The sequence below is a fragment of the Felis catus genome, chromosome E2 (genome assembly GCF_018350175.1).
Source record: "Felis catus isolate Fca126 chromosome E2, F.catus_Fca126_mat1.0, whole genome shotgun sequence".
In the NCBI taxonomy this organism is placed as follows: Eukaryota; Metazoa; Chordata; class Mammalia; order Carnivora; family Felidae; genus Felis; species Felis catus.
In genome coordinates, this window is record NC_058382.1 from 49,391,587 (window position 1) to 49,418,712 (window position 27,126).

The following is a 27,126-nucleotide window of genomic DNA, read 5'->3' on the forward strand; positions in this document are numbered from 1 at the left end:
ACGAGGCTGACTCTGTGCCCTGCAACTTCCTAAACACAGCACATCCCACAGTCGGGAGAGGAGCAAACAACACAAAACGTCACATTCCACGATAAACCACAAACACGAGGGTCACTGAAACACATAAACCCTCGAGCATTTCCAGCAAGTTACAGAAACTAGTAGAGCAACTCTGCCCCGACTTTTTGCGGTGCTGATGACTGAAGATGTCCTAACTTTTGCAGACATGATCATCTTGTGAGAAAATTGCTATTTTTCCACCCCAGGGAGACGAACCACAAACTCGGTAACCTTAACAACGTTGGGGGCTTTTCTCCTTCACTTACATACATCTGGTGTGGTTTTTTGGTTTGGTTTGCTTTTGGTTTGTTTGTTTTTTTTCTGAAAGCTGACTTCTTGACAACTTCTTTGCAAATAAGCTTTTCCTTTCTAAATGCTTTAGTCTCTGACTCCCTTTCACAAAGGGAAAGAAGAAACCGTCTAAACAAATCCGAGGAGCCACAACGGAGATACGCTACCCCATCATTCCTACTGGCCTACGTAACCAGGTTTACGTGCCCATGCACCCCTAAAACACACACACTGTGCTCACTTATTGTAGCTTTCTTTCCAAAGAAAGTGCTGTTACGAAATCTGGTGCCTCCCACACACGGAACCCCAACTGTCCCAGTGGATCACTCACCTTGACAGAGTTGTCTTGGCTGGAGGTAGCAAGAATGTGCTCGATGTCTGGGTGCCAGTCCAGGCCATGGATTTTGGAGAGGTGGGCTGCGAGGTACTCCACTGCGGTGCTGGGTTTCTACAACAGGATCAGCACCGAGTGTTGTCGATTTACAAATCACTCGTTGAGGGTCTACCATGTAACGGACTGTTACATGGGCAGCGGGGGGACACAAGAGTATTACCAGATCCTCTCTCTATCCTTAAGAAACTCCACTTTGTTTTGCTTAAAACAAAGCAAACAGAAAAAGACTTATCCAGCTCTCCTTCACGCATGCTTGGCATATGGGCCTGTGAGCCAGATTTCTTTCTGCTCCGTCGCCACGCGTAGTTTTAATGAAGGACACAAGGCGGTGTGTGCTCTTCCCCCAAATAGGACAGACCGCAGTGTCGGCCCCCCTTCCTCACTATCACTCAAGGAGAAGGGCTGTGACACGCAAACAGACCACCCCACCCCACGATCCTGGAGGTAAAACCACCAAATTTAAGTAATCGAGCACCAAGACCCAAGAGAACAAACACACATTGCAAAAGAAAACAATACATGATTAATAAGCTTATATAAGACAAAGGCAGAAGGAAACCTCAGAAATAAATATACATTAAAGTAAGACTTTACAGGGCGCCTGGGTGGCTTAGTCGGTGAAGTGTCTGACGTCAGCTCAGGTCATCACCTCCGAGTTCATGAGTTTGAGCCCCTCGTCAGGCTCTGTGCTGATAGCTCAGAGCCTGGAGCCTGCTTCAGATTCTGTGTCTCCCTTTCTTTCTCTCTCGCTCTCTCTCGACCCCTCCCCTGCTCATGCTTTGTCTGTCTCTCTCTCAAAAATAAATAAAACATTAAAAATTTTTTAAATAAGGGGCGCCTGGGTGGCTCAGTCGGTGAAGCGTCCGACTTCAGCTCAGGTCACGATCTCACAGTCTGTGAGTTCGAGCCCCGCGTCGGGCTCTGTGCTGACAGCTCAGAGCCTGGAGCCTTCTTCGGATTCTGTGTCTCCCCCTCTCTCTGAACCTCCCCCGTTCATGCTCTGTCTCTCTCTGTCTCAAAAATAAATAAACATTAAAAAAAAATTAAAAAAAATTTTTTTAAAGAAAATAAAATATTACTAAGCTATCAAATTAGAAGACATATGTAAATAACACTCAATGCTGACAAGGCTGCATTTGTCACTGCTGCTATTTATACCAAATAGCACAACCTTTTGGCAAAAAACTGACAATTTTTATCAACCAACTTCAAATTTTCCTTTCTTAAGAGAGTTATTTCATTTCACAAAAAGCTTTAGATAACAAAAGATGTTCATCTTGGTATTATCTGGGCTACCAGAAAACCAGAAACAACACAAATAGTAAGTGGGGAATAATTAAATTTTAGAGTCGATTATGGACTAGCTATCTGATCCAATATGATATAGCCACTAAATGTTCTACTTAGGGATTATAGCACAGGGAAAATGCATGTGTTGTAACGTTAAATGAAAAAAGTACAGGGGCACTTGGGTGGCTCGGTCGGTTGAGCGTCTGACTTTTGGTTTCAGCTCTGGTCATGATCTCACGTTTTGTGGGGTTGAACCCCACGTCAGGCTCCACAGTGACACTGTCGGGCCCGCTTCGGATTCTGTCTCTCCTTTCTTTGCCCTTCCTCCTGCTCACGCTTGCTCTCTGTCTCAAGATAAAAAAAACATTAAAAAAAAAAAAAAAAAAGCGTGAGTGGGAGAGAGCCAAAGCATAAGAGACTCTTAAAAACTGAGAACTGAGGGTTGATGGGGGGTGGGAGGGAGGGGAGGGTGGGTGATGGGTACTGAGGAGGGCACCTTTTGGATGAGCACTGGGTGTTGTATGGAAACCAATTTGACAATAAATTTCATATATTGAAAAAAAAAAGCGTAAGAAAACACCAAAATGTTAGCACTTGTCTCTGAGTAATAGGTCTATAAATGATTTTTATTTTTCCTTTTATATTTCCTACAAAGAGCATCTATTACTTCTATAATTAGTGTTGGTCTATGAGGTTAAGAGCAGTCTCCAGAATCAGGCCTCCCTGAGTTTAAATCTTGACAACATACCATGCTTCAGTTTACCCGTCTGTAAAATGGGGATAAAAACCACTTATTTTAAAGGCTAGTCATATAGAGAGTTCTTAGAACAATGCTGTGCATAATGAACGATTAGTAAATGCTACTATTATCAGTCATCTGGGTGTGTGAACGAAATCCAACATTCCCACGGATACTGCACTTTTTTAAGGCTCTGATGCCTGGTACCATCAGTGCTGCTTTGACATGGGAAAGTGCCAGAGAAGTAAGAATATGACCTACAAGTTTTACAATCCATGTGAGCAAAAGTCTTAAGTATTAATGGAACAAAACAAAGGTTAAAACCCTTTAAACGAAATAGATAAAATTGCCGAGGGAAGTCAGGGTTGTTAGTGCAACAGTCAGAAGGCTAGAAAGGAACAGTTCGGCAGTCGATCTCTGAAAGACAAAGAACAATGCTAGTCTGGAAAACAAGCTAGTTTTCCAATGCTAGTCTGGAAAACAAGTACTGACAGGGTTGATGGCTGAATACCAAATGGTTTACCTTGCCTACGGCCTGAAAACATTCTAAAGCAAATATATATGCTCTACAAATTAACCAAATATTTTATTTAAACCATTTACTATGTGTAAGTGCTATGCTAATGATGAAAGGAATAAAACCAGTCGCCAATTTAAGAAATAAAGAGAGGGGCGAACGGCTCTCACCAGACTGGACGAAGGGACACAGACAAAAACTAACACATAGAAGGTGCACCTGGCCACCTCTACTTACGGACTCACCTGCTCACCTGAGAGCCACCTAAGGCAGAGGGCTTCGGCGGCACACGCTGCCCCAGCAGGTCCTGGCACCGAACGCAGCAGACTCCGCGTCTCCGCTTCATCTCCTTCCCCTCTCCCCAACCACACGACCAACTCCCTGCCACGAGGGAAGGGGCGAGGCTGCCAGGGCCACGCTGAGACTGGACAGTCAGCACCCAGGCTGACGGTTTCGGGAAAACGACAAGTGGGTGCTCCCCGGAGGCTGAGGAGCTCTAGCCTCCAGTTCCAGAAAGCAGGAGCAGTAGGACACCCCAGATCTTACAGAAAGAAGTCGACTGCTCTGTGCGTTACTACCCAATCATCCGGCAGGTAAGTTCGGGGGGCCTTTCCCCGAGTCATTGTCCTCTCCGATACCAACAAACCAAACTCTGAACAGACTCTCCGTGGCGGCAGCTGCCAGGGACCCTGCCCCTCTTCCCTGCCCGTCAGTTACGTGGGCTGTGCGGGGAGAATCCGGGCTCTGCCGGCTCTTTGGAGGCTGAAAGGACAGCTAGACGTCTAAGGGAGGATCCGAACACGCTACGTACCTCGCCTCAGTGATTTATACCAGAAATACTCAGGATGGAATATGTCCTAGAACAACTAGTTTGCACTTCGCAATTTGGGGCAGGGATAAGAAGCCTGCTGACCATTCTAGAACAGTGTCTGGTTCCCAGGCTCGACCTCCTCAGTGACCCATTGGCTATGATTATCTTCATTTTGAAGACGAGGTAACTGAGGCTTGGAGTAGTGGAGTGGCTCACCTGACATCATAATTAGGAGGCAGCAAAATGGGGCCCTCACTTAGGTCAGGCCTAGTTCATTTGCTTAACCACTGATCGGAATATTCTCTATCTTCCTTCAACATCAGTTTGATCACGAAGCAAATGTCATCTGGCACTGTGATCTCAAAATGGCAATTTGCCACACTGCAGAGGACACCCTGGCTTCTCAACACAAGTCCTGCTACTCACAACATCCTCTTCATTCCCACTGCGAGGGACTAAAGACCACCTGGGGTGGGAGGGAAGAGATTACTCACCCGCTTGTCCCATATCCGCACGTCCCCATCATGACTGGTGGCGAGGCAATTAGCATTTTTTTTATTCCATTTGACCTGTGAGGCACCCGCTGGAAAGAAAAATCAGGGGAAGAAAGCTGCTGCCGTCAACTCCTCTGGAACCAGAGCGGAGTGTGTCCAGGGGGGCTGGATAACGAGTTCTGGCTGAATGAGAACAGAACCCTTCAAGTTTCTAGGACTGCACCAGCTCCACCATTAAAGAGAAAATGAAGCCAAAAAATAAATGAATTAACACACTGGAACAGGATCAGAGGCACCTAACGGAGGAAACAATCTGACTTAGGAAAAAACTCTACAGGTTACCTCGGCACAGAAGCAGCAGGGAAACATAGTTTCTCATGAGCAGCAGTTCAACATGGCTCTGTTGGCTGGAAACTGACTACCCAGCACACAACCTGGCTCTTCATCATCCCCGACGACCAACCTGGAGCACCCACCCAGAAGAGCCTCAGCTCAACGCCTGCTCCTTCCCACTTACTTGCTCACCTCCTCGCCTATTTAGGAGGGCAATCTTGGAGAAACAAAGGTTCCTCAGCTGAAGAATAAGCCTCCTTGTTGCTCAATTCTGCCCTCAGAAGGGTATGTGTACCACCCCCCTCCTACGCTCTCTTCTCCCATCAGCGGCTACACGTGGTCACTGGCCCTGCATTAGGTCAGGGAAAGGGAACGTCCCTGGCACCGTGAACTGAGTCCTTTCCCTACTCTGCCAACACAAAGAAGTAACAACAATAACAAAGGAGCTATTTAAGAGAGGAGGCATAGTGTAAAATGCCAGAGGGGTTGAGGTCTGTCGAAAACCGGGACATATCAGCACTTCTGGTGGACTCTTAAAAATAACCAAGTTGGGGTGCCTGGGTAGCTCAGTTGCTTAAGCATCCCACCCTTGATCTCAGCTCAGGTCATGATCTTACAGTTCATGAGTTCAAGCCCTGTGTCAGGCTATTTGCTGACAGCGCGGAGCCTACTTGGGATTCCGTCTCTCCCTCTTTCTGCTCCTCCCCTGCTTTCTCTCACTCTTTGTCTCAAGATAAATGAAGTTTAAAAAATAAAATAACCAAGTTAATTAAGTTAAACCAGAACAACACGACAGCTCTGCTTCCCATCTCTTCTTGTCCTCGCTCAGACAACACATAATATTTCTTCCTTTGGGGTGCTGTTTACTAATGGGGACACCATAGCGAATCCAGGGCTTTGGAAAGCAACCTGAACCACGAGGTCTAGAGTGACACCAACAGAGCAAGGACTGAGAATCTATTACGAAACTGAATTGGTGTCCAGAAATTACCTCTGCTTGGTTCTGGGGACAGTCTTTGTTTGTTTGTTGTGTTTTTTGCCTGAGACACAGGACATCTTAAGTCACTGAAGAATGAATGGTGGAGACCCCTAAAGGAGGAAGGTAGTACACGACTCAGGAGACACAGTTTCTTAGCAAGAAAAGGTATCAGCTCAAGGAGAAGGTGAGTAAGAAGGGTCTGTCCCAGTTCCTCATGATAGAATTACTTGAAGACTTTCCCCAGTGCAGGGGTCCATCAGACCATGAAGCCTTCCAAAGGGCTCTGGGAACTGCCCAATTCAACCTGTTTTACTAGGCTCATGACAACAGAGTCAAACAGAGGTCCCAGACCACAGGTGTCCTCAGACAGAGAATACTCCTGAATACACACATGCTCTTGCTTACTCCCCACCCCAAAGGTATAAACAATGGGCTCATGGAGAGATAGGAACCATGGCCTCTGGGAAGCAACACGAACCAAGGCTGAACCTCTCAGGGAATGGTAGATCAAGCAGCTTCCAAAAATCCACAGCTTCTCATTTGCCTCTTTTCTCCTCTTTGCTACCCTGAGAAATCTTTGCTACCCTGCAAGAAAGAAAGAAGACTCCCTACCTCTATTCTTTAGAGGACTCAGAACAGAAAAGAAAGCAATCAGAAGGAGTGGGTTGAAAAAAAGAACTTTCTTTTGGGAGCTCCTCTAAAACCAACCTAACTTAGAAACCTTTAAGTAGAAGCAACAAAATCCTGGGGGAGCAACTGAGGCATTTATAGACGATTTGTGTTTTCATTCAGTTGGATGTCTTCTGCAACCATGTCTGTGCCCCATCATATGTCTCTGACCATAACTGCCTAAAGGTTGAGGTGGCGGGGGTGGGGGTAGGGGTGGCCCAAAGCAACAGATTTATTACGCACTTAGCACAGAGGCACAGGGGCTTGACTCCCATGCCATTTAACAAACATTTACGGAGCATCTCCTTGAGTCAGGCACAAATGCTGACCTTGGGCTACAGCACTGAAAAAAAGAGATGTGGTCCCTAACTTCACAAAACAGATAATCCACCTGCTTAATACAGGTGTGATGTTCAATGTCTTTAAATGATGAGGCATGGAGATGTGGAAGAAAAAAATATCACATAATCATTTTGGAGCAAATACCACATGTGAATTCAAATGTAATAAACAGATACAAAGGAGCAGGATTTAAGAGATAGATGATGTATGTTTTTAACACGGATGCCAAAATACAATACTGATGACTGACCTTCATTGCTGTGATATAACCAGTTCTGTGCCCAAATTCTACTCTCAGGAATTAGTGGGAATGCCCCACAACAGACCCAAAGCAGAATTTCAAAAACAATCCATTCCAACTGAGCAATGAAAACAGGTAGACCAGAAAGTAGTTTCAAAGTTTCAGGACATCCATATTACACGACAACATGGGGACACAATCAGCATAATCTAGATTGTGGGGAAACTGCAGGACAAACCTGGTTTCTTCAATAAATGAACCTCAGGAAAAGAAAAACAAACCAAAAAAGGAGAAGGGGAAGAAACCTACCAATCACAAAAGATGAGAATTCCATCAACCATTATAAGTATGTTCTCTATTTGGATTCTGATTTAAATTATTTGTAAAAACAAAAACAAAAAAAAACCCAACAAAACAACAACTGAAACTATTAGGGAAATCAGAATACTGCTTAAATATTTGATATTAAAGAGCCACCATTAACATTTTTAGAGGTCTGTTCATAGTATTGTGGTTACATTTCCATAGAGGATTCTTCTCTTGTAGAAGTATTACTGACTGAAATATTTGTTGAGGAAATGATATGACACCGACATACTTCAAAATAATTCCAGAGAAGATGGGAGTGGGGGGCAGGGCAGTAGGTAGGAGTAAAGATGAAATAAGACTGGCTAGACAGGGACAACTATGGAAGCTGGATCATGAACACAAGGCAGTTCGTTTTCTTCTATTTTTATATGCACCCAGGGGTGCCTGGGTGGCTCAGTCGGTTAAGCGTCTGACTTTGGCTCAGGTCAGGATCTCACAGCTCTTGGGTTCAAGCCCTGCGCTGGGCTCTGTGCTGACAGCTCAAAGCCTGGACCTGCTTCAGATTCTGTGTCTCCCTCTCTCTCTGCCCCACCCCCACTCGCACTCTCTCTGTCCCTCTCTCTTAAAAATAAACATCAAGGGACGCCTGGGTGGTTCAGTCGGTTAAGCGTCCGACTTCGGCTCAGGTCGTGATCTCATGGTCCGTGAGTTAGAGCCCCATGTCGGGTTCTGTGCTGACAGCTGAGAGCCTGGAGCCTATTTCAGATTCTGTGTCTCCCTCTCTCTGACCCTCCCCCGTTCATGCTCTGTCTCTCTCTGTCTCAAAAATAAATAAACATTAAAAAAAAAATAAACATTAAAAAAATGTTTTTTAATACATCAATAAAAAGTTTAAAAACAATTTCAGCTCCTGTCCTTGAATCCCGAAATAAGCTCCTGAGCGCACTCAGCAGTCCTGACTGTAACTTCCGAGAGCAGCCTAAAGCAAGCCCTTGCCATGAGAGACTCACAACCCCACCGGCCAGGGTGTGGGCAGGGGGCAGTCCCCGTGGGGGTGGGGGAAGTATACACTCACCTACAGCAGAGAGCGCAACGGTAGGCTTCCTTGTGTCTCTGAAACAGAAAAGTCAGAAATCAAATGCCCGATTCATAGGCCACCATCCACCTGTACTTTTCACCCTCTGCACGCATTTCTCCACTCTCCTTTCAGTGGGTACTTGGAGCTGAGAGAACGTGAGGGCCTTAGAAGCAACTGTAAAGTGTCTCCCTTCGGGGACAAACTTTCTCATCTGCCTCAAATGAGGCTGAGACTAAATTTCAAATCACATAGCTGCAGCCACAGAAAACGAACTATGTGATTCAGCGTGTCCGGCGTGACCCTGATTGTAGGGGTGGAGGAAGCCATAAGAAGCCGTGCCTGGCGTCATTTCTCCCAGTGGCAATGAAGCAACAGTCATGGAGGCATAACTCTGCGAGAACCTTCCCAGCAGCACTTCAAAGGTGAAGTCAAAAGCTACTCTGATAATCACAGTTGCTAAGAGGTGGAAACCCAAGTGTCCACTGACAGACGAGTAGATCGACAAAATGTGGTCCAGCCACACGACGGAACATTAGCCAGCCTTCTGACGGAAGGAAATCCTGTCACACGCTACAATATGGATGAACCTTGAGGTCATGGCGTTAAGTCAAGTAAGTCAGTGCCGAAAAGACAAGCACTGCATGACTCCACTCCCACTTGTCTGAAGGATCGAAAGTAGCCAAAACCATAGGAACAGAAAGTGGGAAGGTGCTTAATGAGCAGAGTGTTAGCTTGGTAAGAGGAGAAAGTTCCGGGGATCCGTTGCACAACAATGTGAACATATTTAACAGAACCACACACTTAAAAATGGTGAAGATGGCGTATTTCATGTTTTGGGTTTTTCAACCACAATTCAAAACAAAAACAAAACAAAAACCCTACTCCTGGATACAACGGGAGACTCCTGGAAAGAGAGAGATTCCTGGGCTCACCACAAAGCCAGAGGGCAACTTCTCCACCAAATGGTAAAGTGACAGAACAGGGCACCAACCCAGGGCTAGGGGGTTCGGACGGCCAATCCGTGGCTCAGGCTTACTAATCCAGAAAACTTGAAAAGGCATCATCTGTTCAGCATTTTTTAATCCTTAAATTATGAAAACAACGATTTCATGTAAATGAGGAATACTCTAACCTTGCCTCCTAACTCCCTGGGGTTTTGTTTATTTAAAAGCGCCTCCCTCCCATTTCCCTGGGTTTAGCGCTCCGTCCCCACTCCGGCGCTGCCGTTAGACTGATCACCACCAAGGCAGTGTCCCGGATGCAGGTGAAGTCCGCTGCACACACCCTCTCGGACTCCCTTTCCCTGATCTGTCCACCTCTCAGTGCAAACCATCACAGAGCCACGGCCATTGGGAGCAGAGCAGTCCACTGAGGGGAGAGATGGTCCCGTCTGGGGGACTCTACAGACCACGCCCTCTAGTTAGTCACCTCGAATTGTTATGGCAAAGGAAGCCTCGCTCTACAAAGGGAGAAGGGGGACAGACAACATGCCCGGCCCTGGGCTGGGGGCTCCTTCCCTCTTCGCCTCACGAAGGGTAACCCTGAGAGGTGGCCCTCAGCCGCCTGGGGGACTGAAGCCTCACAAAGAGCAAAGCAGATGTGTCTCATAGCATCACCTGCTGTAGCAGACATGTGTCTGTGCCCACAACTCCCCACTGTCACCTGCCACGTCAGTTAAACTTCAGCCTGACTTTCAAACGCCAGCACCTATGTTTCTCTGCCAAAGGGACTTCCCTGACTGCTGAAGCCTGTCCTGCACATCTCTGTGCCAGGCCTGAAGTGCCAGGGAAGGGAGGCCCCAGGGTGCAGCCTGTGACCAGTGACCGACAGTGGATGACGCCCCCACTTCCTGAGCCCTCAAGGGTGGGACACCTCTGAGGAGTTCTGCACTAGCACCTAGCGGTCCCCGGCAGGAATAAGCTCCACGTGCTCATGCTGCCTCCCGCGTGGACAGCGTGCCCTCCGTGTGCAGCCTTCCCGCTCCCGTCTCTCCTCCCGCTGGTGCTTCTGTCGCCTCCTAAACAACGTCCTTGCAAGGCATCCTCATCTCGGGGTCTGCACCCAGGGGAAACCAAACTAAGACAGCTGATCTCTAAAACAAAGGTCCCAGATCGTCCCACAACCCAGTGGTTTGGCCTTTTAATTGTTCTTACTTGATATCCCAAATGTAGATGTAGGTGTCCACAGAGCTGGTAACCAGGAGATCCGGCTCAAACACTGCCCAATCCAAGTCACTGGAAACACAAGAAATAAACAGAACAACACCAAAGAGAAGAAAATTCAGAGTCCAGTTCCAAAGCGCTAGCAGATTTCATTTCTAGTGGCTTCAGAGAGTCACTGTTAATGGTCCTCCTTAAGATGATATAGGCTAGAAATCTCCAAACTTCTTTGGGAATGAGTAAGACTTAACTGAGCTCTGAAAAAAGCTTTCAGGTCCCTTCCCCTGTCATCACCAGCTATCCCATCACCTGCTCCCAAAAAAGAAATGGAGGATTTCAACTTCAACCACACACACACACACACACACATACACACACACACACACACCCCAAAGCAAAAACATCAAGTGATTTTTGAGTTGGAATTTTCTAAACCAGATTCAACCACAAGTACCTTGAGTAAAACCAACATCTCTCAAAGCAGCGGCAAACTGTAACACTGCCATGCAGCTTTCAGGAAGGGTAGGCCTCCCTAACATAGGCCAGGGGTCTGGCCTTTCCCGTTACTTCTGGGTCAGCTCCCCCACTCCTGTACTCCCTGCTGCTACTTCCCAGGATGAGTGTTCCCTACCCAGGAATAGTGACCCAAGGACAGGATGGATCAAGGAACACTCCAGAAGGCCATGGGTGGGAGGCAGCTGTGCCCCACAGCCACTGGAGAAAGAGCAAAGGGCTGCGTCCTGCTGTCTGTGCTCCCACGCACTGCCGAATGTGAGCTGAGGATTCTGCCGGCATAACTGTGTCTCCCTCCCATGGCAAAAATCAGCTCTAATCCTTCACTCCAGACTGGGCTGTCCGAGGGCCTTCTGGAATCGAGGACAGCAGTTACAGGAATGCTGGTTTCTAAATACTGGTTGATCCCCAGTATGAGAGCCACCGCTTCAGGGAGCGCCAAGGACCTAGCAGTCACCCGTGGCCAATACAGCACAGAGGGTCAAGTTGTGGAAGGGGGACGGAGCTTTCACGTCACTTCCCGAAGGACTATGACAGAGCGAGACAGGCCGGGAGCTGCGGAGGCCTGGTGCCTACCTGATTACACGAGTGTGGCCTTGTAAGGTAGTGCCAACTTCCCCGCTGCCATCTTTCCACTTATAAAGGTCAACCCGTTGGTTACTCTGAAAAGAAACAAGGGGAAGAAGGCAGCCAGTCCCACACCCGAACACACGCTCTCACCGCGATCTGCCTAGGGCTGAGAAGACGAAGCCATGCAGAAACTAACTTGCATGGCAGAGACCCTACAGACTGACTTGCTCACAGAGCCATCAGAAATGAGTACAATTAGGGGCTCCTGGGTGGCTCAGTCGGTTAAGTGTCCAACTTTGGCTTGGATCATGATCTCACAGTTCGTGAGTTTGAGCCCCACGTCGGGTTCTGTGCTGACAGCTGAGAGCCTGAGCTGCTTCGGATTCTGTGTCTCCCTCTCTCTATACCCCTCCCCCACTCATGATCTGTCTGTCTGTCTGTCTCTCTCTCAAAAACAATAAAGATTAAAAAATATTTTTTTAAAAAAAGAAACAAGTACAATTAACATGTGAGCCAACCTCAGCTCAGTACATAGGACTATAAATTTCCAAACGGAAGGGCAGTGCTGTCTTCAAAGTGAATCTACCCTGAGTCATTGCAGCTGAATTGAAGCCACCGAGGCGCTACTGAGCACCTGAATGAAGAGATGCGCCACCCCCACCCCACCACCCCCACGCCTCCCCCCCCACCCCGCAGGCTGCTCAAAGGACCACCTCCCAGCTCTAAGCATCACACACCCATCTCTCCAGCTGCTGTCACACTAAGGCTTTCAGCTCACTCTTCCCACTTATCAAAGGCCCAGAGCCCATCCATCACACTTTAAAAACACATAAACACAAGAAAGAAAACAGAACCACTATTAAAGGAGTATCCTAGAAGACAAAATTACAGAAGACTCCTTGAAATATGCCTATACTGAATTTCTTTTTTTATACATTTTTTTCTTAATGTTTATTTTTGAGAGAGAGAAAGAGAGATGCAGAGTGAGAAGGAGACAGAGAATCCGAAGCAGAGGCTCTGTGATGAAAGCCCAAAGCCCAGTGTGGGGCTCAAACTCACATACTGTGAGATTGTGACCTGAGATGAAGTCGGATGCTTAACCGACTGAGCCACCCAGGTGTCCCTAATACTGAATTTCTTTTCTTTTCTTTTCTTTTTTAATGTTTATTCATTATCTTTGACAGAGAGACAGAGCACGAACAGGAGATAGACAGAGAGAGAGAGAGAGAGAGAGAGGGATACACAGAATGCGAAGCAGGCTCCAGGCTCTGCCCTGTCAGCATAGAGTCTGACCTGGGATTCAAACCCACAAACCATGAGATTGTGACCTGAACTGAAGTCAGACGCCTAACCAACTGAGCCATCCAGGCATCCCTATACTGAATTTCTTAAAGGGTTAGGCATAAAGACCTAGGAAAGACTAGGAAAGACTGACCAGAAAAAAACACACAACAATAGGGAAAGGAGGAAAGAAAAAGCTACATTTCACTGAAAGAAACAACAAGCCAGCAAAATATCTAAATATCATGAGCTTATGAAACACACCAAAAGTGAATAAAGACTACAACAGACTGATTACTAATACACAGGCTATCTAATAATTTCTGAACTGATATACAGATGCAGATCTATTAATATCTATATATTACTAGACTGATTTTCATTTTAGCTCAGAGATGGACAGATGTATAAAGTTCAAAGGTGTTTATCCAGAAATGCCAGTTTCCAATTCTAAATAGGTAAGGTTTCTGGTCAAAGGTTAGAATTCAAAACAGCTTCCAATGGGAACAGGAGTGAAAAGAAAAGTCCCCTCATATTATAATAATATCCCCTGTCATTTCCAGAGGGTCTGCTAACACCAGTCTATGTACTCGGAATCTTTTTTTTAATACACAGATTCTGTTTTTATTCAGTTTTTTTCAGTTATTTACTTTAAAGAGAGAGAAAAAGTGTGAGTGGGGGAGAGGGGCAGAGAGAGGAGGAGAGGGGAGAGAGAGAGAGAGAGAGAAGGAGAGACTCTTAAACAGGCTCCATACTCAGCAGAGCCTGACATGGGGCTCGATCTCACCACCCTGGGACCACGATGTAAACCAAAATCAAGAGTCAGACACTCAACCAACGGAGCCATCAGGCGCCCAACGTACTAGGAATCTTCAGAGACCCGCCCTCCGTTCTGTCACACAACACTGCACGCTGGCTATCATCACCCACATTACAGGTGAGGCAGCTGAGGCTCAGAAAGTTGGGAGAGTACAAAAGATAAAACAGGAGTGTCAAAACTAGGACTTGACCTCAGATGTGCCTAACTCCAAAGCTTTTTCTCCTGAAAAAGGCTCTCTCCCAACCAAGAACAACAAAAGAAAAAAAAATCCATCAATTGAACTTTATCAAAATCAAACCTTTTATGTAACAAAGGACATTATAAAGTGAAAGACAATCTACAGAATTAGACACATACTTGCAAATCATATCTCCGATAAGAATCTAGTATCAAGAATATAGAAAGAACTCTGGCAACTCAGCAGCAAAAAGACATACAACCCAATTCCAAGATAAGTAAAGGATGTGCATAGATATCTCTCCAAAAAAAGATACACAAATTGCCCACAGGGACATGAAGAGATGCTCAACATCATTAGTCATTAGGGAAATGCAAATCAAAACCACAGTAAGATACCACTTTCTCCCACTAGGATGGTTATGCTTTAAATAAAAAAAAAAAAAAAAAAAAAAAAAAAAAAACAAATAGAAAAACACTAATTTGGGGGACAATGTGGAGAAACTGGAACACTGCTGGTAGGACTATAAAACGACTCAGCTACCGTAGAAAAGTCTAACGGTTCCTCAAAAAGTTAAACACAGACCTACCATAGGACCCTGCAATTCCACTCCAAAGTATATACCCAAAACAATTGAAAACAAGTACTCAAAAAACTACATTTACACACACGTCCACTTCCACCTTATTCACAAGAGCCAGCCCAAATGTCCATTAATGAATGATTAAACAAAACGTGTTATAGCCATACAATGGAATACTACTGAGCCATAAAAAGGAGTAAAGCACAGATACACGGCACAGCATAGTTAAGAAAGCAGACACAAAAGGTCACATATTGTATGTTTCCATTTATATGAAATATCCAGAACACATAAATCCACAGAGACAGAACACAGACTGGTGGCTGTCAGGGGCCGTGGGGAGGGGGCATAGGGAGAAACCGCCTCATGGGAGGGGTAAAATTTTATTCTGGAGGGATGAAAATGTTTGGGAACCAGAGAGGGGCGGTGGCTGTGTAACATGTGAATGTAAATGACATTACATTGTCTACTTTAAAAAATTTTTTTTTTAATGTTTATTTATTTTTGAGAGAGAGAGAGAGAGAGACAGAGCTCGAGAGAGGGAGACACAGAATCCGAAGCTGGCTCCAGGCTCCGAGCTGTCAGCACAGAGCCCGACGCGGGGCTCGAACTCACGAACCGCAAGATCATGATCTGAGCCGAAGTCGGCCGCGTAACCAACTGAGCCACCCAGGCGCCCCTACATTGTCTACTTTAAAAAGACTGTCAAAAAAAAAAAAAAAAAGGCTATCTCACCATTTGTAAACAAATGCAATGTTAATCCACATGGGCCAAGTATTGACCACTTAGCCTAAACCAGTCGTTCCCAATCAGGGGCTATTTTGCTTCCCAGGGACATTTAATAACGTCTAGAGAAATTTTCGGTTGTCATGGTGACGGGGATGGCGAAGATGCTACTGGCATTTGGTAGGTAGGGGCCAGGGATGCTGCTTCATCTCTTACAATGCACAGGACAGACCCTGCCGCAAAGAATTATGTGGCCTGGGAGGTCAGTAGCTCCAAGGTCTAGGACCCCTGGACCCAATGATCAGGGGCTGAGGCTGAGAGGGGAGTGGAAGTTGTAAGGCATAAGCCAACAAAAAGAGCATTCTTCCTAATTCACAGGAAAGGGGTTGGGAATGGGAAAGCAGTAGACTGGCCCTATCTTCTCCTTCAGAACAGCCCCCCACATCAGTTCGATTGCAGATGTCCATGGTGAGAGTCAGACGTTCAGATTCTTTGTTTGTTTAGAGAGAGAGCAGAAGCAGGGTAGGGGCAGAGAGGGGGAGAGAGAGAGGATCCCAGGCAGGCTCCAGGCTGTCAGCGCAAAGTCCGACACAGGGCTTGAACCCATGAACCGTGAGATCATGACCTGAGATCGAGAGTCAGACACTCAACCGACTGAGCCACCCAGGTGCCCCAGACAGTCAGATGCTATTTTGGAAATGAGGGGAAGAGCAGCTTTTTGTTCCTTCTAAAGCTGACAGCGTTGCTCGTCTTTCTTTTCCTCAGGTGCTTCCCTCTCACAGACTGTCATTTCTGATAAGAACAGACGCAGACAGCACTGTGAATGCTTGCATCCCTTGGATGATAAGCAGGGTTCTTTAAATACTGTTCTTCCAGCCCAGTGCAAAGGAGCCAAAGGTTTAGATCGCTAATTGTTCTAGGAGAGTAGAATGCTGGTGTAGAATCTGACGAAATACCAGAGGTGATCTAGCCTAGATCTTTCTTTCAGTCACGAATCCCTTGGAAAACCTAATAAAATGCATGCATCTTTTCCTGGAAGAATTCACACAGAAACAGGCACATAAAATCTCAGGGGGTTAGCCGATCTAATGAATCCCAATCAAGAAAGAATCCCTTCCTGGGGCGCCTGGGTGGCTCAGACAGTTAAGCACCTGACTCTTGATTTCAGCTCAGGCCACAATCTCACAAGCCACTGTGTTGGGCTCCGTGATGATAATGCTCTCTTCCCCTCTCTCTTTCTCTCAAAATAAATAAATAAACTTTAAGAAAAAGAAAGAATCCCTTCCTTTGAGCGAAAGCATGTGTGGAGTCTTCTGATCCCTCTGAAAACAGTGAAGGTCAGAGTCATGTCCAGTTACATTCCTGCCGGTGAAAACAGGATCTTATCACACACAGAAATGGAGGCATCTATTCATTTCCCTTTAAAATCTGTATCTTCAGAAACACAAGATCTGACACCGATGGGATCAGCAGTTCCGTTCATATATAGATATACGCCATATGTGTATGTATACATATATGTCTTTAATTTGCCTCTCTCTTCCTTTTAGAACCATCCACACTTCTTTTCTGCCTGAGAAATGAGAGTTATATTCTCTTCTCTCCATAGAACATAGACCTACCAGCCCCAGCTCACACTTTTAACAGCCTTTTCCCGTACTCCTTAAATGGCTCACCGAAGCTGCAAAATAGTGCGCAAAGCTGTCATGAGGATTCCACTGCACAGCTCCGATGTCCCACTTGCTCTGGCGAGAGATCTTTCGGTGACCTTCGAAAGGGGCATCTAGATTAACGATGTATAAGAATCGGCGGCTAGGAAAACAACATCAACATGATGACAATATAACAGCATTAGCATTAAGACAGAAAAGCACATTTGGAATTACATATGGTTTGCAAAGAGTGCTCAAAAAATCCCCAGGTTTATATGACGTTTATCTACTCTGAAAGGCATACAAGGGACAGGAGGAATTCAAGGTGACAGTTAAGCAAGTGGAAGCCACGTCCCTGCGAGAGCCTGTCTCCAGAGATGGTCTTCCCGACTGGATCCTTGGGAGTCTGACATCTTCCCGCCAGCTTCAGCTCCAAGCCCACTTCGCTCCAGCCTTTCCCAACTGCTCAGCTAAGGGTAGTTCCGGTTCCCACACAACTCCCACCGCGCTGTTTGCATTGCGACAGCAACACTGATCTCTGTAGTACAACTACCCACAGTAAGGCTCTGGTCCTGAACGGACCAAGTCTCCAGTGTCTGCATGTCCCTCCTCACCAGGCATAGTGCTTGGCATTCAGTAAATGTGTGTTAAACCTATCACTTATCACTTTGCCAAACATCCTGGAGAAAAATCTCAAATTCCCTTACAAGTTGACTACCTGGGAAAGGCAACTAAATCAAGTCTATTGGGAGGGAAATAATAACCAATAAAATGATAATGAAAATAACACATTAAGGGCTGATAATGTTCACGGTGCCAATCAATATAAAGGATCTGAAAACAGGAATGTCCTGTGTTCCGCCTATTTTCCCTTTGTTTTAAGGGAAAAATCATTGTGTGACTCAACATCTCAGCAGCCATTAATCAGCTGTTGTTAGCACTTCAAGCCCCAGAGCATCCATGAGGACAGGTGGGCTCAATGGTGAAGAAAAAGATTAACAGTCCCTGCTCAGAAGAGATGGGAAATGCAAGTTAACACGGCCTGTAAAACTCTAGCAGAAACCCCAGAAGAGAAGGTTAGGGGAGAAGAAAGCAAGCACAGGTAAGACAAATTCACAGAACTTTCAGAACTGCTGGTGCAGAACAAAGATCTAGCATCTCTGACCTACTCTGAAGGAATCACTTGATTCTGGAGCAGGCAGGCTGGCATCTTCCTCTCAGCATGAAAAATGGGAAAGCATGACAAACGGGGAAAGGCTGAGAGCGATACACATGGGGCGCCATCAACAGGGGGGCCCAGAGACGTTACAGAGCAAGTGCAGAGCAGCAGAAGAAAAGTAGGCACTTCAGGATAAACATACCTGACATATCTTCTTTCTCCCCTGAAGACCCACGAAAGTCAGAGTAAAAACGTACAACACAGAAACCCACGAAGAAAATGAGAGAGGAAATGAAAAGCGGATGGACAAATGGTGATCGATCTAAAGAAGGCAAACACCAAAGTGCCTGCAGAGGGGAAGCGGATGCGAGGCGAGCTGATTCACGCTGCAGAACCGAGGCCGGCTCGGGAGCCGGAGGCTTCAGCCTGCACACAAGGGAAGAGAGGCCTGGAGAACCAAAAGCAGAACAGAACAGGAACTGTTTGAAAGAGGACTAAGGAGAGCGGTTTACACACACCCCACAGAGCCACCTCTCCTTCACCCGGGTGGGGGGGGGGGGGGGTGATGTGCTCCAGACAAACTACTTCAGAGGAGCCCAGGCCTGGGACAAACGGCAGAGCAGTGTGGGAATATGAGGAGCTGTGCTCAAAACAGGGCAGGAAGTGGAATGTGAGACCCTCAGGCCTCTTCCCCTACAGCTGATCTGTATAGTCTTCGCACAGTGACAAAAGGATTCTTCTCAGGGGAAAATGACCAGCCCAAGAAAAGAACAAAAGCAAATAAGTGACACAGAACCCAGGAGATAGTGACATCTGGGCACCCTCCAAAAAAAGGGTCTGGTTCCCAGACGACCTCCTTCCAAAGAAGCCCACCGTCACACATGTAAACTGATCACTCTTTGACAGTAACAGAGAGCCAGGTGAGTATCGGTCACCAGAGGAAACCTGAAAGACAGGGACCAATGCAATCAAAAGAAAAAAAAGGAAATGGGTAGTGCCGAGGCAAGAAGAAACCTAGAATTAATATTGTCAGAGAGGTAAAAGAAGACGAGGTAAAGAACAGAGAACAGGAAAGAGCTCCTGGAAATGAAAAGCACAGCTGAAATAAAGAAATCTGATAGAAGAGTAGAAAGTTAAAGCTGAAGGGAACTGTCAGAATGCAAAACAAAAAGGACCAACAGAGAATCCACATAGGATATCCAACATGGACGAACAGCTTCAGAAAGAAGGAGCGCAGGAAATAGAGGGGGGAAATAACCAAAGACACAATGCAGGAAAACTTCTCCGAACTAGAAGACACAGACCTTCCAGATTGAAAGGGCCTTCCCACAGTGCTAAAAATTACTCTGGGTCTTAATCTGAATGGGGATCACATGGGTGTATATATTTGTAAATTTACTCAAGCGGTTAACTCAAGTACATTCTTTACTGTACATATTTTCAAGTTCAGTATAAGAAAACAAAATGGTGAACCTTCAAGATTATGTTGAAAAATAAAACAGGTATGTATGTACCCAAGAACACACCAAAACAGGAATGCTTGCCTGGTTTTCAGTGACATAATCCCATTCCCTCCTTGGATGCTACAAATGGCAATGCCCACATGAGTGAATACAGAGAAGTCTAACATTTGAGACACAGTTATTCCTTAGCACTTGAGTATTTTTTTTAGTGTTTATTTACTTTTGAGAGAGAGGGAGAAAACGCAAGCAGGGAAGGGCAGAGAGAGAAGGGGGCAGAGGATCTGAAGTAGGCTCTGTGCTGACAGTAGAGAGCCCAATGCGGGGCTCAAACCCATGAACCATGAGATTATGACCTGAACCGAAGCTGGATGCTTAACCAACTGAGCTACCTAGGTGCCCAGCACTTGAGTATTTTGTGGGTTGTGAATATGACTACATGATGTCAAGTGTATGTCTATTTGTTTAGATAAAACAAGTAATGATGTTTAAAAAAAAAAAAAAGAGGGGACCCTCTAAGTGCCCACCATAATGAATGAAAAAAAGACACATGCCAAAGTAGTCACGGTGAAGATTTCACACACGCCGGAGACAAAGACAGCATTTTAAAGCTTCCAAAGAGAAAAAATAGGCCGCATACAAAGTCCAGAATCAGAATGGTATAGGACCTCTCAAAATTACTCTGAGAAAAGAACCCCAAATACTGATTCAACACAACAATTGTTATATAACTATACTGGAAGGAGAGGGAAGTCAGGGACTCACAAAGCAAAGTAAAAGTGCTAAATCCTCATCTACTTTAAAAAGTCAATTGGTAATATCTGGACAAATCAAGATAACAGAATATTTGTGTATTATTTGGAAAAATGGAGGCAACCCCAGAGAAACAGCTAAAAGAGTCTCAAGGAGTTGCTTCTATTGAGTGGGATCAGGACTGGGGAAAAGCTGAGCTAGGATTCTGCTGTCTGACAATATAGTGTTTGCAATGCTACCTGACTTTGTCAACTATGTTTAGGTATTTCCTTGATTCAAAAAAAAAAAAAAAAGGTTTAAAAACGGAGTAGGAAATGAATAATATATCCCCAAAACCACTGGCTTGCCACTTTAAATGGGTAAATTGCATGGTCTGTGAATTGTATCTCAATAAAGCTTTTTTTTTTTTAAGTGAGTGCAGAGGGGGCAGTAAAGAAACATATCAATTTTTCCTTATCTATGCATCCAGTGTGACACAAAAGAATGGATTTGATAACTGTCTCTGGGGATGGGGGTCAAAGAGAAGAGGGAAACTTACTTCCCAATGTAGAGCCTTTTGAATTATTTAAATGTTTGCTATGCTTTTTTTAAGGTAAATTAAAATACGATTTCAAAATAAAATAATGAAACAGAAACTAGTTCGTTATTTAGAAGTGAGTTCATAAACAAGTAAGTTAAGAAAACACTGCAGACTTAGAGAGGTAGTGAGTATGAAAGGGGAGGGGACTCTGACCATTAAATGGCATTATACTGGTACAATGACAAAGTGATCGGCAAATGCTAGGATGGCCCTTAGTTGCCAGAATGTTAAAAATGTTGGGCTGGAAAACACTAGAGAAATCATGTAGTTCTAGTTCTTCATAATGAAATCAAAGTCCTTCACGAGCAAACGAAAGTCCAGGGAGACCAACTGGACAAATGTCCAGGGGCTCATCATGAATGGCATTGCCAAACCAGAACCCAGATCCCCTTGAACCTGTGAGACCACACCAGACAGCACCCTTCTGCAGAGTCTGTGCAATAAACAGAAAATTGCAATTCCAAGACCAAACTACCAGTCATGCAAATTTCAAAGGAATTTTATTGCTTACATATTAGGGCAGAGACAAAAATAAACTGCAAGTGATCCCTGTTAAGTACCCCTGAGGTCACTAGGATAGCGGAACTAAACCCTACGACCACAATCCTTAAGGATAAAGACTATTTAACAATTTCCCAAAAACCTCTCAATTTGCGATTTGTCCCCAGAAATTGCAGCAGAGCTCACTTACCCGGAGAGCACAGCATGCTGCCCCAGACAGTCCACGGACATTGCAGTTGCCTGTGAGAGAGAACACAGGGTCAGTTCTGCCAGCAAAGCCAGCTCGGGTTGGGGAAGACAGGTGGGTAGCCTCGTCTGGGGCTTTTCCTCTTCCCATGGCCCAGGTAAGTCCCCCGCTGGCAGGTATTATTAGTTCTCTACAGTGGATGCTTTCACTCCCTTCTAATCCTCAACCAGATCTCATACTCACCTTCCTTAATAGGGCAGTTGCTATCTGTTCCCTGACACCAGGATTATATACAAGCAAGCTGGTGTGTTCTAAATTGTGGAGACATCATCTTAGAATTCGGAGAACCTAACTAGCTTGGAGCTAACAGAGCTACTCAGAGCCCCTTCCAAGCAAAACCTAACCTGGGACATCACACACACATAAACACAAACACACCTACCCCACCCCACCCGTCACCCCCATGCCTTTCCAAAGGGCATGGACTTCTCCTCCAAGCTAAATGGGAAGTGGTAATTGTCGAACACCACCCGTGCTGAATCCACGGTCACGTTATTGAGATGCTCAGGTGCCATTTAATCTGAGATTTCTAGCACATTCTAATGATTTCCATTTCCCAGGTCTCCCAGTTCCTAGGGAGCACCATCTTTTCAGGACCACACTGAATCAAATGAATTTGCATTCAGGCTGAAGCATGAGGCTGACTTAAATCATGGCAGTTACAGCCCTAAATTCTCTTATTTGGACCAGTCCAAATTCTCCTGCCTTCTCAAGACATTAGTGCTCCCTCTTACACACCGTCAAGAAATATGTCATAGGTAATGTTGGGGACAAGAAACCAGGGCGCTCTCACTGGAGGCTAAAAAGTGGTTGTTATGCATCCTTCATCCCACTAGAGTCGTGAGCAGAGAAAAGTCCAGCTGGAAAGGCAGGCAGTGAAATGAGATGCGACTTCCACACTCTTCTGAACAATTTATAGATTAAAAGTATGAAAGCAGGCAAGATGGCACCTCCAACCAGGGCTGGTACGATCCTTCCAGGAGGTGTGTGGTAGGCAGAATCCTAAGGTGGCCCCAACATTCTGGGCCCTTGCTGTACACATTCTCCCCGTTATTCAAATATGAATCTAGGTGCTGCTGTGAAGGGATTTAGCAGATGTGGTTAAGGTCCCAAATCAGTCGACCTTAAGAGACCTCAAACAACCCAAATGTCCATCAGTAGGTGAATGGATAAACGAAACATGGCACACACATACGACGGCATACGTACTATCGTGTGGATGAACCTTGAAAATACTATGCTAAGTGAAAGAAGCCAAGCACAAAAGAATACTGCATGATTCCACTTATGAGGTACCTAGGATAGGTAAATTCATAAAAAGGGCAAGTAGAAAAGAAGTGGAAGGGGACAGGGAGTGGGGAATGGGGAGTTACTGTTCAGTGAGTACATTGTGTTTGAGGGCTGGGGGGAGAGAGAGAAACCTAATCACATCAGCCCTGTAAATCTAGGTCTAGAAGTCGGAAACAGAGGCACTCAGAGATTCTAAGGACGAGGCATTTATGTGAAGAAGACTGCTGCTGGCTGTGGAGGTGGGACCACATGGCAAGTCCCTGAAAGTGGCCTGTAGGAGCTGAGTGTCCCCTAAATAACAACCAGCAAGAAAACAGAGACTTCAGTAAAAAAATGTTTAAAAAGGGGCGCCTGGGACGTGCAATCGGTTGAGCATCCAACTTCGGCTCGGGTCATGATCTCGGGGTTGACAAGTTCGAGCCCCACGTCAGGCTCTGTGCTGACAGCTCAGAGCCTGGAACCTGCTTCGGATTCTGTGTGTGCCCCTCCCCTGCTCATGCTCTGTCTCAAAAATAAATAAACATCAAAATTTTTTTTTTTTTAATTTTCTTAAAAGAAGCGCCTGGCTCTGGCTCAGTTGGTAGAGCATGTGACTCTTGATCCTGGGGTCATGAGTTAAACCCCCATGTTGGGTGTAGAACTTACTTAAAAATGAAAGAAGGGGCACCTGGGTGGTTCAGTCTGTTAAGCATCCAACTCTTGATTTCGGTTCAGGCCATGATCTCATGATCTCATGCTTTGTGGGATCAAGCCCCATGTAGGGCTCTGTGCTGGCAGTGCTGAGCCTCCTTGGGATTCTCTCTCTTTCTCTCTCTCTCTCTCTCTCTCTCTCTCTCTCTCTCTCTCTCTCTCTCAAAATCAATAATAAACTTAAAAAAAAAATGAAAGAGAAGAGAACCCCTTGAGATGATGGTGAGCTAGAAGGAACTTCCTCCACTCCTTCCAGAATGACAATTATGACAATGAGCATGTGATCCTCTCCTCTTCTCCGAGACCCTGAGAGAGCCAGCATCCAGGTGGGAAGACGCCAGAAATTATGCAAGAAGAAGTGAGGTGTCATTACCCAGGAGCTGGGGAAGAGGTCTCTCCCACCTCCTCCTCAGCCCCCACCTTCCTCCTCTAGTCCCCCAACCTGTGCCAATTGTAGTTTCATGCAATAAAAAGGCCAAACTTTTTATTCCATAAAACATGAAGGACAAAACTCAAAATTTGAAAACAGAAGGAAAAGAAAACAGGGACCTCAGTCCTATAACCCCAAGAAGCTGAATTCTGCCAACAACCTGAATGGGTCTCTTAGCAGATTCTTCCTCAGGCCACTGAGCCTCCAGATGAGAACACAGCCAGCTGCCTCCTGGATTTCAGCTTAGGGGACTAAACCGAGAAACCAGCCACGCGGCGCCTGGCATTCTGACAGACAGAACTATGAGCTAATCAGTAGGTACTGTTTCAAGCTGCTTAGTTTGTGGTACAGCGATAACAAAGAGTGACCCAGTAACAATAATTAATCATCATCATCATAAAGTCATGCCCTTTGACTCAAAAATTCCACCTCCAGAATCCATCCAAAACACAGGAAAACTTTTACGCACAGAGTTGCTTGTTTCATGTTATCTACAAGTAAATTATGCATATTTACATAAGGGAGTATCCTGAAAGTGTTTAAAAATGACACGGAAAAATACAGGAGCCAAAAACTGCAAACAGAGTATCATAACTCACCATATCACCTCATCAGAGGAAGTTATTATTGAAAAGGAAGACAAAAAACACTAACTGAGGTTTCCCTACTCCTACCTCAGAAAAAAGGGGCCAACATCATCATGTTCGTAGCAGCACATTAAGGACGGTCATGCTGGGCTGTCAGGAGAATGCAAAGAGGGAAAGCAGAAAAGAGAAGATCCCCTGACCAGGGTAGAAGCTGGTGCTCTGTGGGGCACAAGAGTCCCCGGAAGGCCTCCTCACCTCAGGGCACCAGGCAGGGACTGGCTGGGAGATGCTAAGTCTGGGCACCAGGGGGTTAAGAACCACAGCAACCCCGTGATCCTGCAGCAAGAGAGGAAGGGAGCCCCAGGGATGGCTAGGAGAGAATTCCCCCGCAGCCTGCAGGAAGGGGAGATTAAAGACTTAGAGGAGTAAAGTAGTATTTTATACCTACTACGAACTGAAATTTAAATCAGCTACTTATGCCTTAAAAAACACCGAAGAACATATATCAGAATGTTTCAATGGCAGTTGTTCCCACAGGGTTTTTGTCTTACTCCTCTACGTGAGCCTACGTTTTTGTACTACTTACATATTTACATGACTTTATAATTAAAAAAAAAAAAAACTTTTTCTCAAAGGCATCCCCAGCCTCTTCTGTTTCCGCGCTTCTGTCCTAGCCTCAGTCCTCAACGCCTGCGGCCTGGCGGACACAACCTCAGACAGTGCGCCTTCCCCACTCCTCTGTTCCACCCGACACGGAACTTCTGAAAGCGCAGTTCGGACTACATCGCTCCGCTGCTCCAAAACCTTCCTTGGTTTTCTACTGAAGGCTAAAGACAATCAAGTGGAAATCTTCCAAACTGGATGCTTCCAGAACTTTTTAGTCTGACCTTCCTTCTCTACTTGCCCAGGCCACACCCATTCAAAGCTCTCACCTTTCTCCAAGGTCAGCGATGCTCCCAATTCTAAAGAGATGCTTAAGCTCCTCTTCCCATCCGGAAGGTCCTTCTCGCCTGTTCTGCTGTTGAAATTCTACTCATCTTTTAAGTTCCAAGACATACGTCCCCTAAGAACCTCACCCAGAGTCTGCCATAGGGATTCCACCCTCTCCCAAAGCACCTTCTCTGCCCCCGTCACAGGGCTTGCTGTCACTTGCCATGTGGTAGCGGCTGCTGCACACGTTTATCTTCTCCCACTAATTGGGGAGCCCCCAGAAGGCAGGGTCCATCTTCTTTCTCCCAGAGCACCCAGCGAGGTGCTTTGTACATGCAGGTGCTCTGTGAACATCTTCTGTTTGGAAGATAGGTCAGAACCAGGTCAAAATCTGGGTCCTTCCTTTCCAAAATGTGCCAAGGTGCTCCTTGACATCTCAAAGAATTTTTTCAGTAGCTTCCCTTGGTTAATTTATCACCCATGAATTTATCTACATCTGTAAAGTTCCTTCACTTCTTTAATGCCTTCTAGAATAATAAACTTTAGTAGTTTGCTGTCTGCTCTGTGAAACCTTCAACAAGAACAGAAGCATTTGACGAACCAAATGTGTCCACCTTACTCACACCTTATAATGTAAAATTCCAATCATATCTTCTCTCAGCCTTTGTTTTTAAGGTACTAAAACGTCCTCTCCTGACTGCAGGAAAACAAACTTACTGCTCAGAACTGCTCCCTGTCAAAAGAGGTTATCTTTAGGAGCACCTGGGTGGCTGGGTCAGTTAAGCATCCAACTTTGGCTCAGATCATGATCTCACGGTTCACGGGTTCGAGGCCCGCGTAGGGCTCTGTGCTGACAGCTCAGAACCTGGAGCCTGCTTCAGATTCTGTGTCTTCCTCTCTCTCTCTCTCTGCCCCTCCCCCGCTCATACTCTCCCTCTCTCTAAAAAATAAACATTAAAAAAAAAAAAAGAGAGAGAGACCTTTAAACATAAGAGAATAAAGTTTCTAATAGCCCTTGTTCTCCAATTGCAGGATGGGAGCTTTTGTGACACACTTCAGGAGTCGTATGACCTTTCTGAAATAACACAACCATGGCGCTGACAGTGGCACTTGATTCTTGTTGGCCTGGAAAATATGTAATTAATAATTTGGAAAAAGCTGGCTAACTGAAGGCTACTAAAAAGATATCAACTCCAAGAGACTGTGTAGGCCTCTGTACATGAATGGATGCTGCTCTGGTTTAAAAAGCCATTTCTGCACGAAGCCAGCTGTGTTTGTAAGCGCTTGATTTCACCAAACCAAGGAAACTGACCACAGTTTATCAAAAGGAAGAAAGACTCTACATGGCATTTCTGCATGTGTAAAATGGAAATCATCTGGCACAGCAGAAAGGGTGTGCACGGGCTTTGGGGTCAGAATTGGATTAAAAACTGTCTTTTACCACTTCTCAAGTGTACAATAGAAAACGAT

The 27,126-nt window shown here is 45.6% G+C and overlaps 1 protein-coding gene across 7 annotated transcripts in view; it reads right to left on the reverse strand.

Annotated features, from left to right (window-relative positions):
- WDR59 (WD repeat domain 59) overlaps positions 1–27,126 on the reverse strand; it is a 97,823-nt gene that overhangs the window by 59,174 nt on the left and 11,523 nt on the right. For 6 of the 7 annotated variants that reach the window (XM_003998247.5, XM_006941739.4, XM_011290210.4 and 3 more), the window contains exons 2-8: positions 21,673–21,722; positions 17,054–17,189; positions 11,796–11,881; positions 10,701–10,781; positions 8,545–8,582; positions 4,597–4,685; positions 683–799 (exon numbers count right to left, since the gene is read on the reverse strand). In XM_003998247.5, coding sequence (XP_003998296.1) covers positions 683–799; positions 4,597–4,685; positions 8,545–8,582; positions 10,701–10,781; positions 11,796–11,881; positions 17,054–17,189; positions 21,673–21,722 — 597 coding nt within the window. The remainder of the gene's footprint in view (positions 1–682; positions 800–4,596; positions 4,686–8,544; positions 8,583–10,700; positions 10,782–11,795; positions 11,882–17,053; positions 17,190–21,672; positions 21,723–27,126) is intronic. The other variant, XM_011290212.3, reaches the window with a different exon arrangement.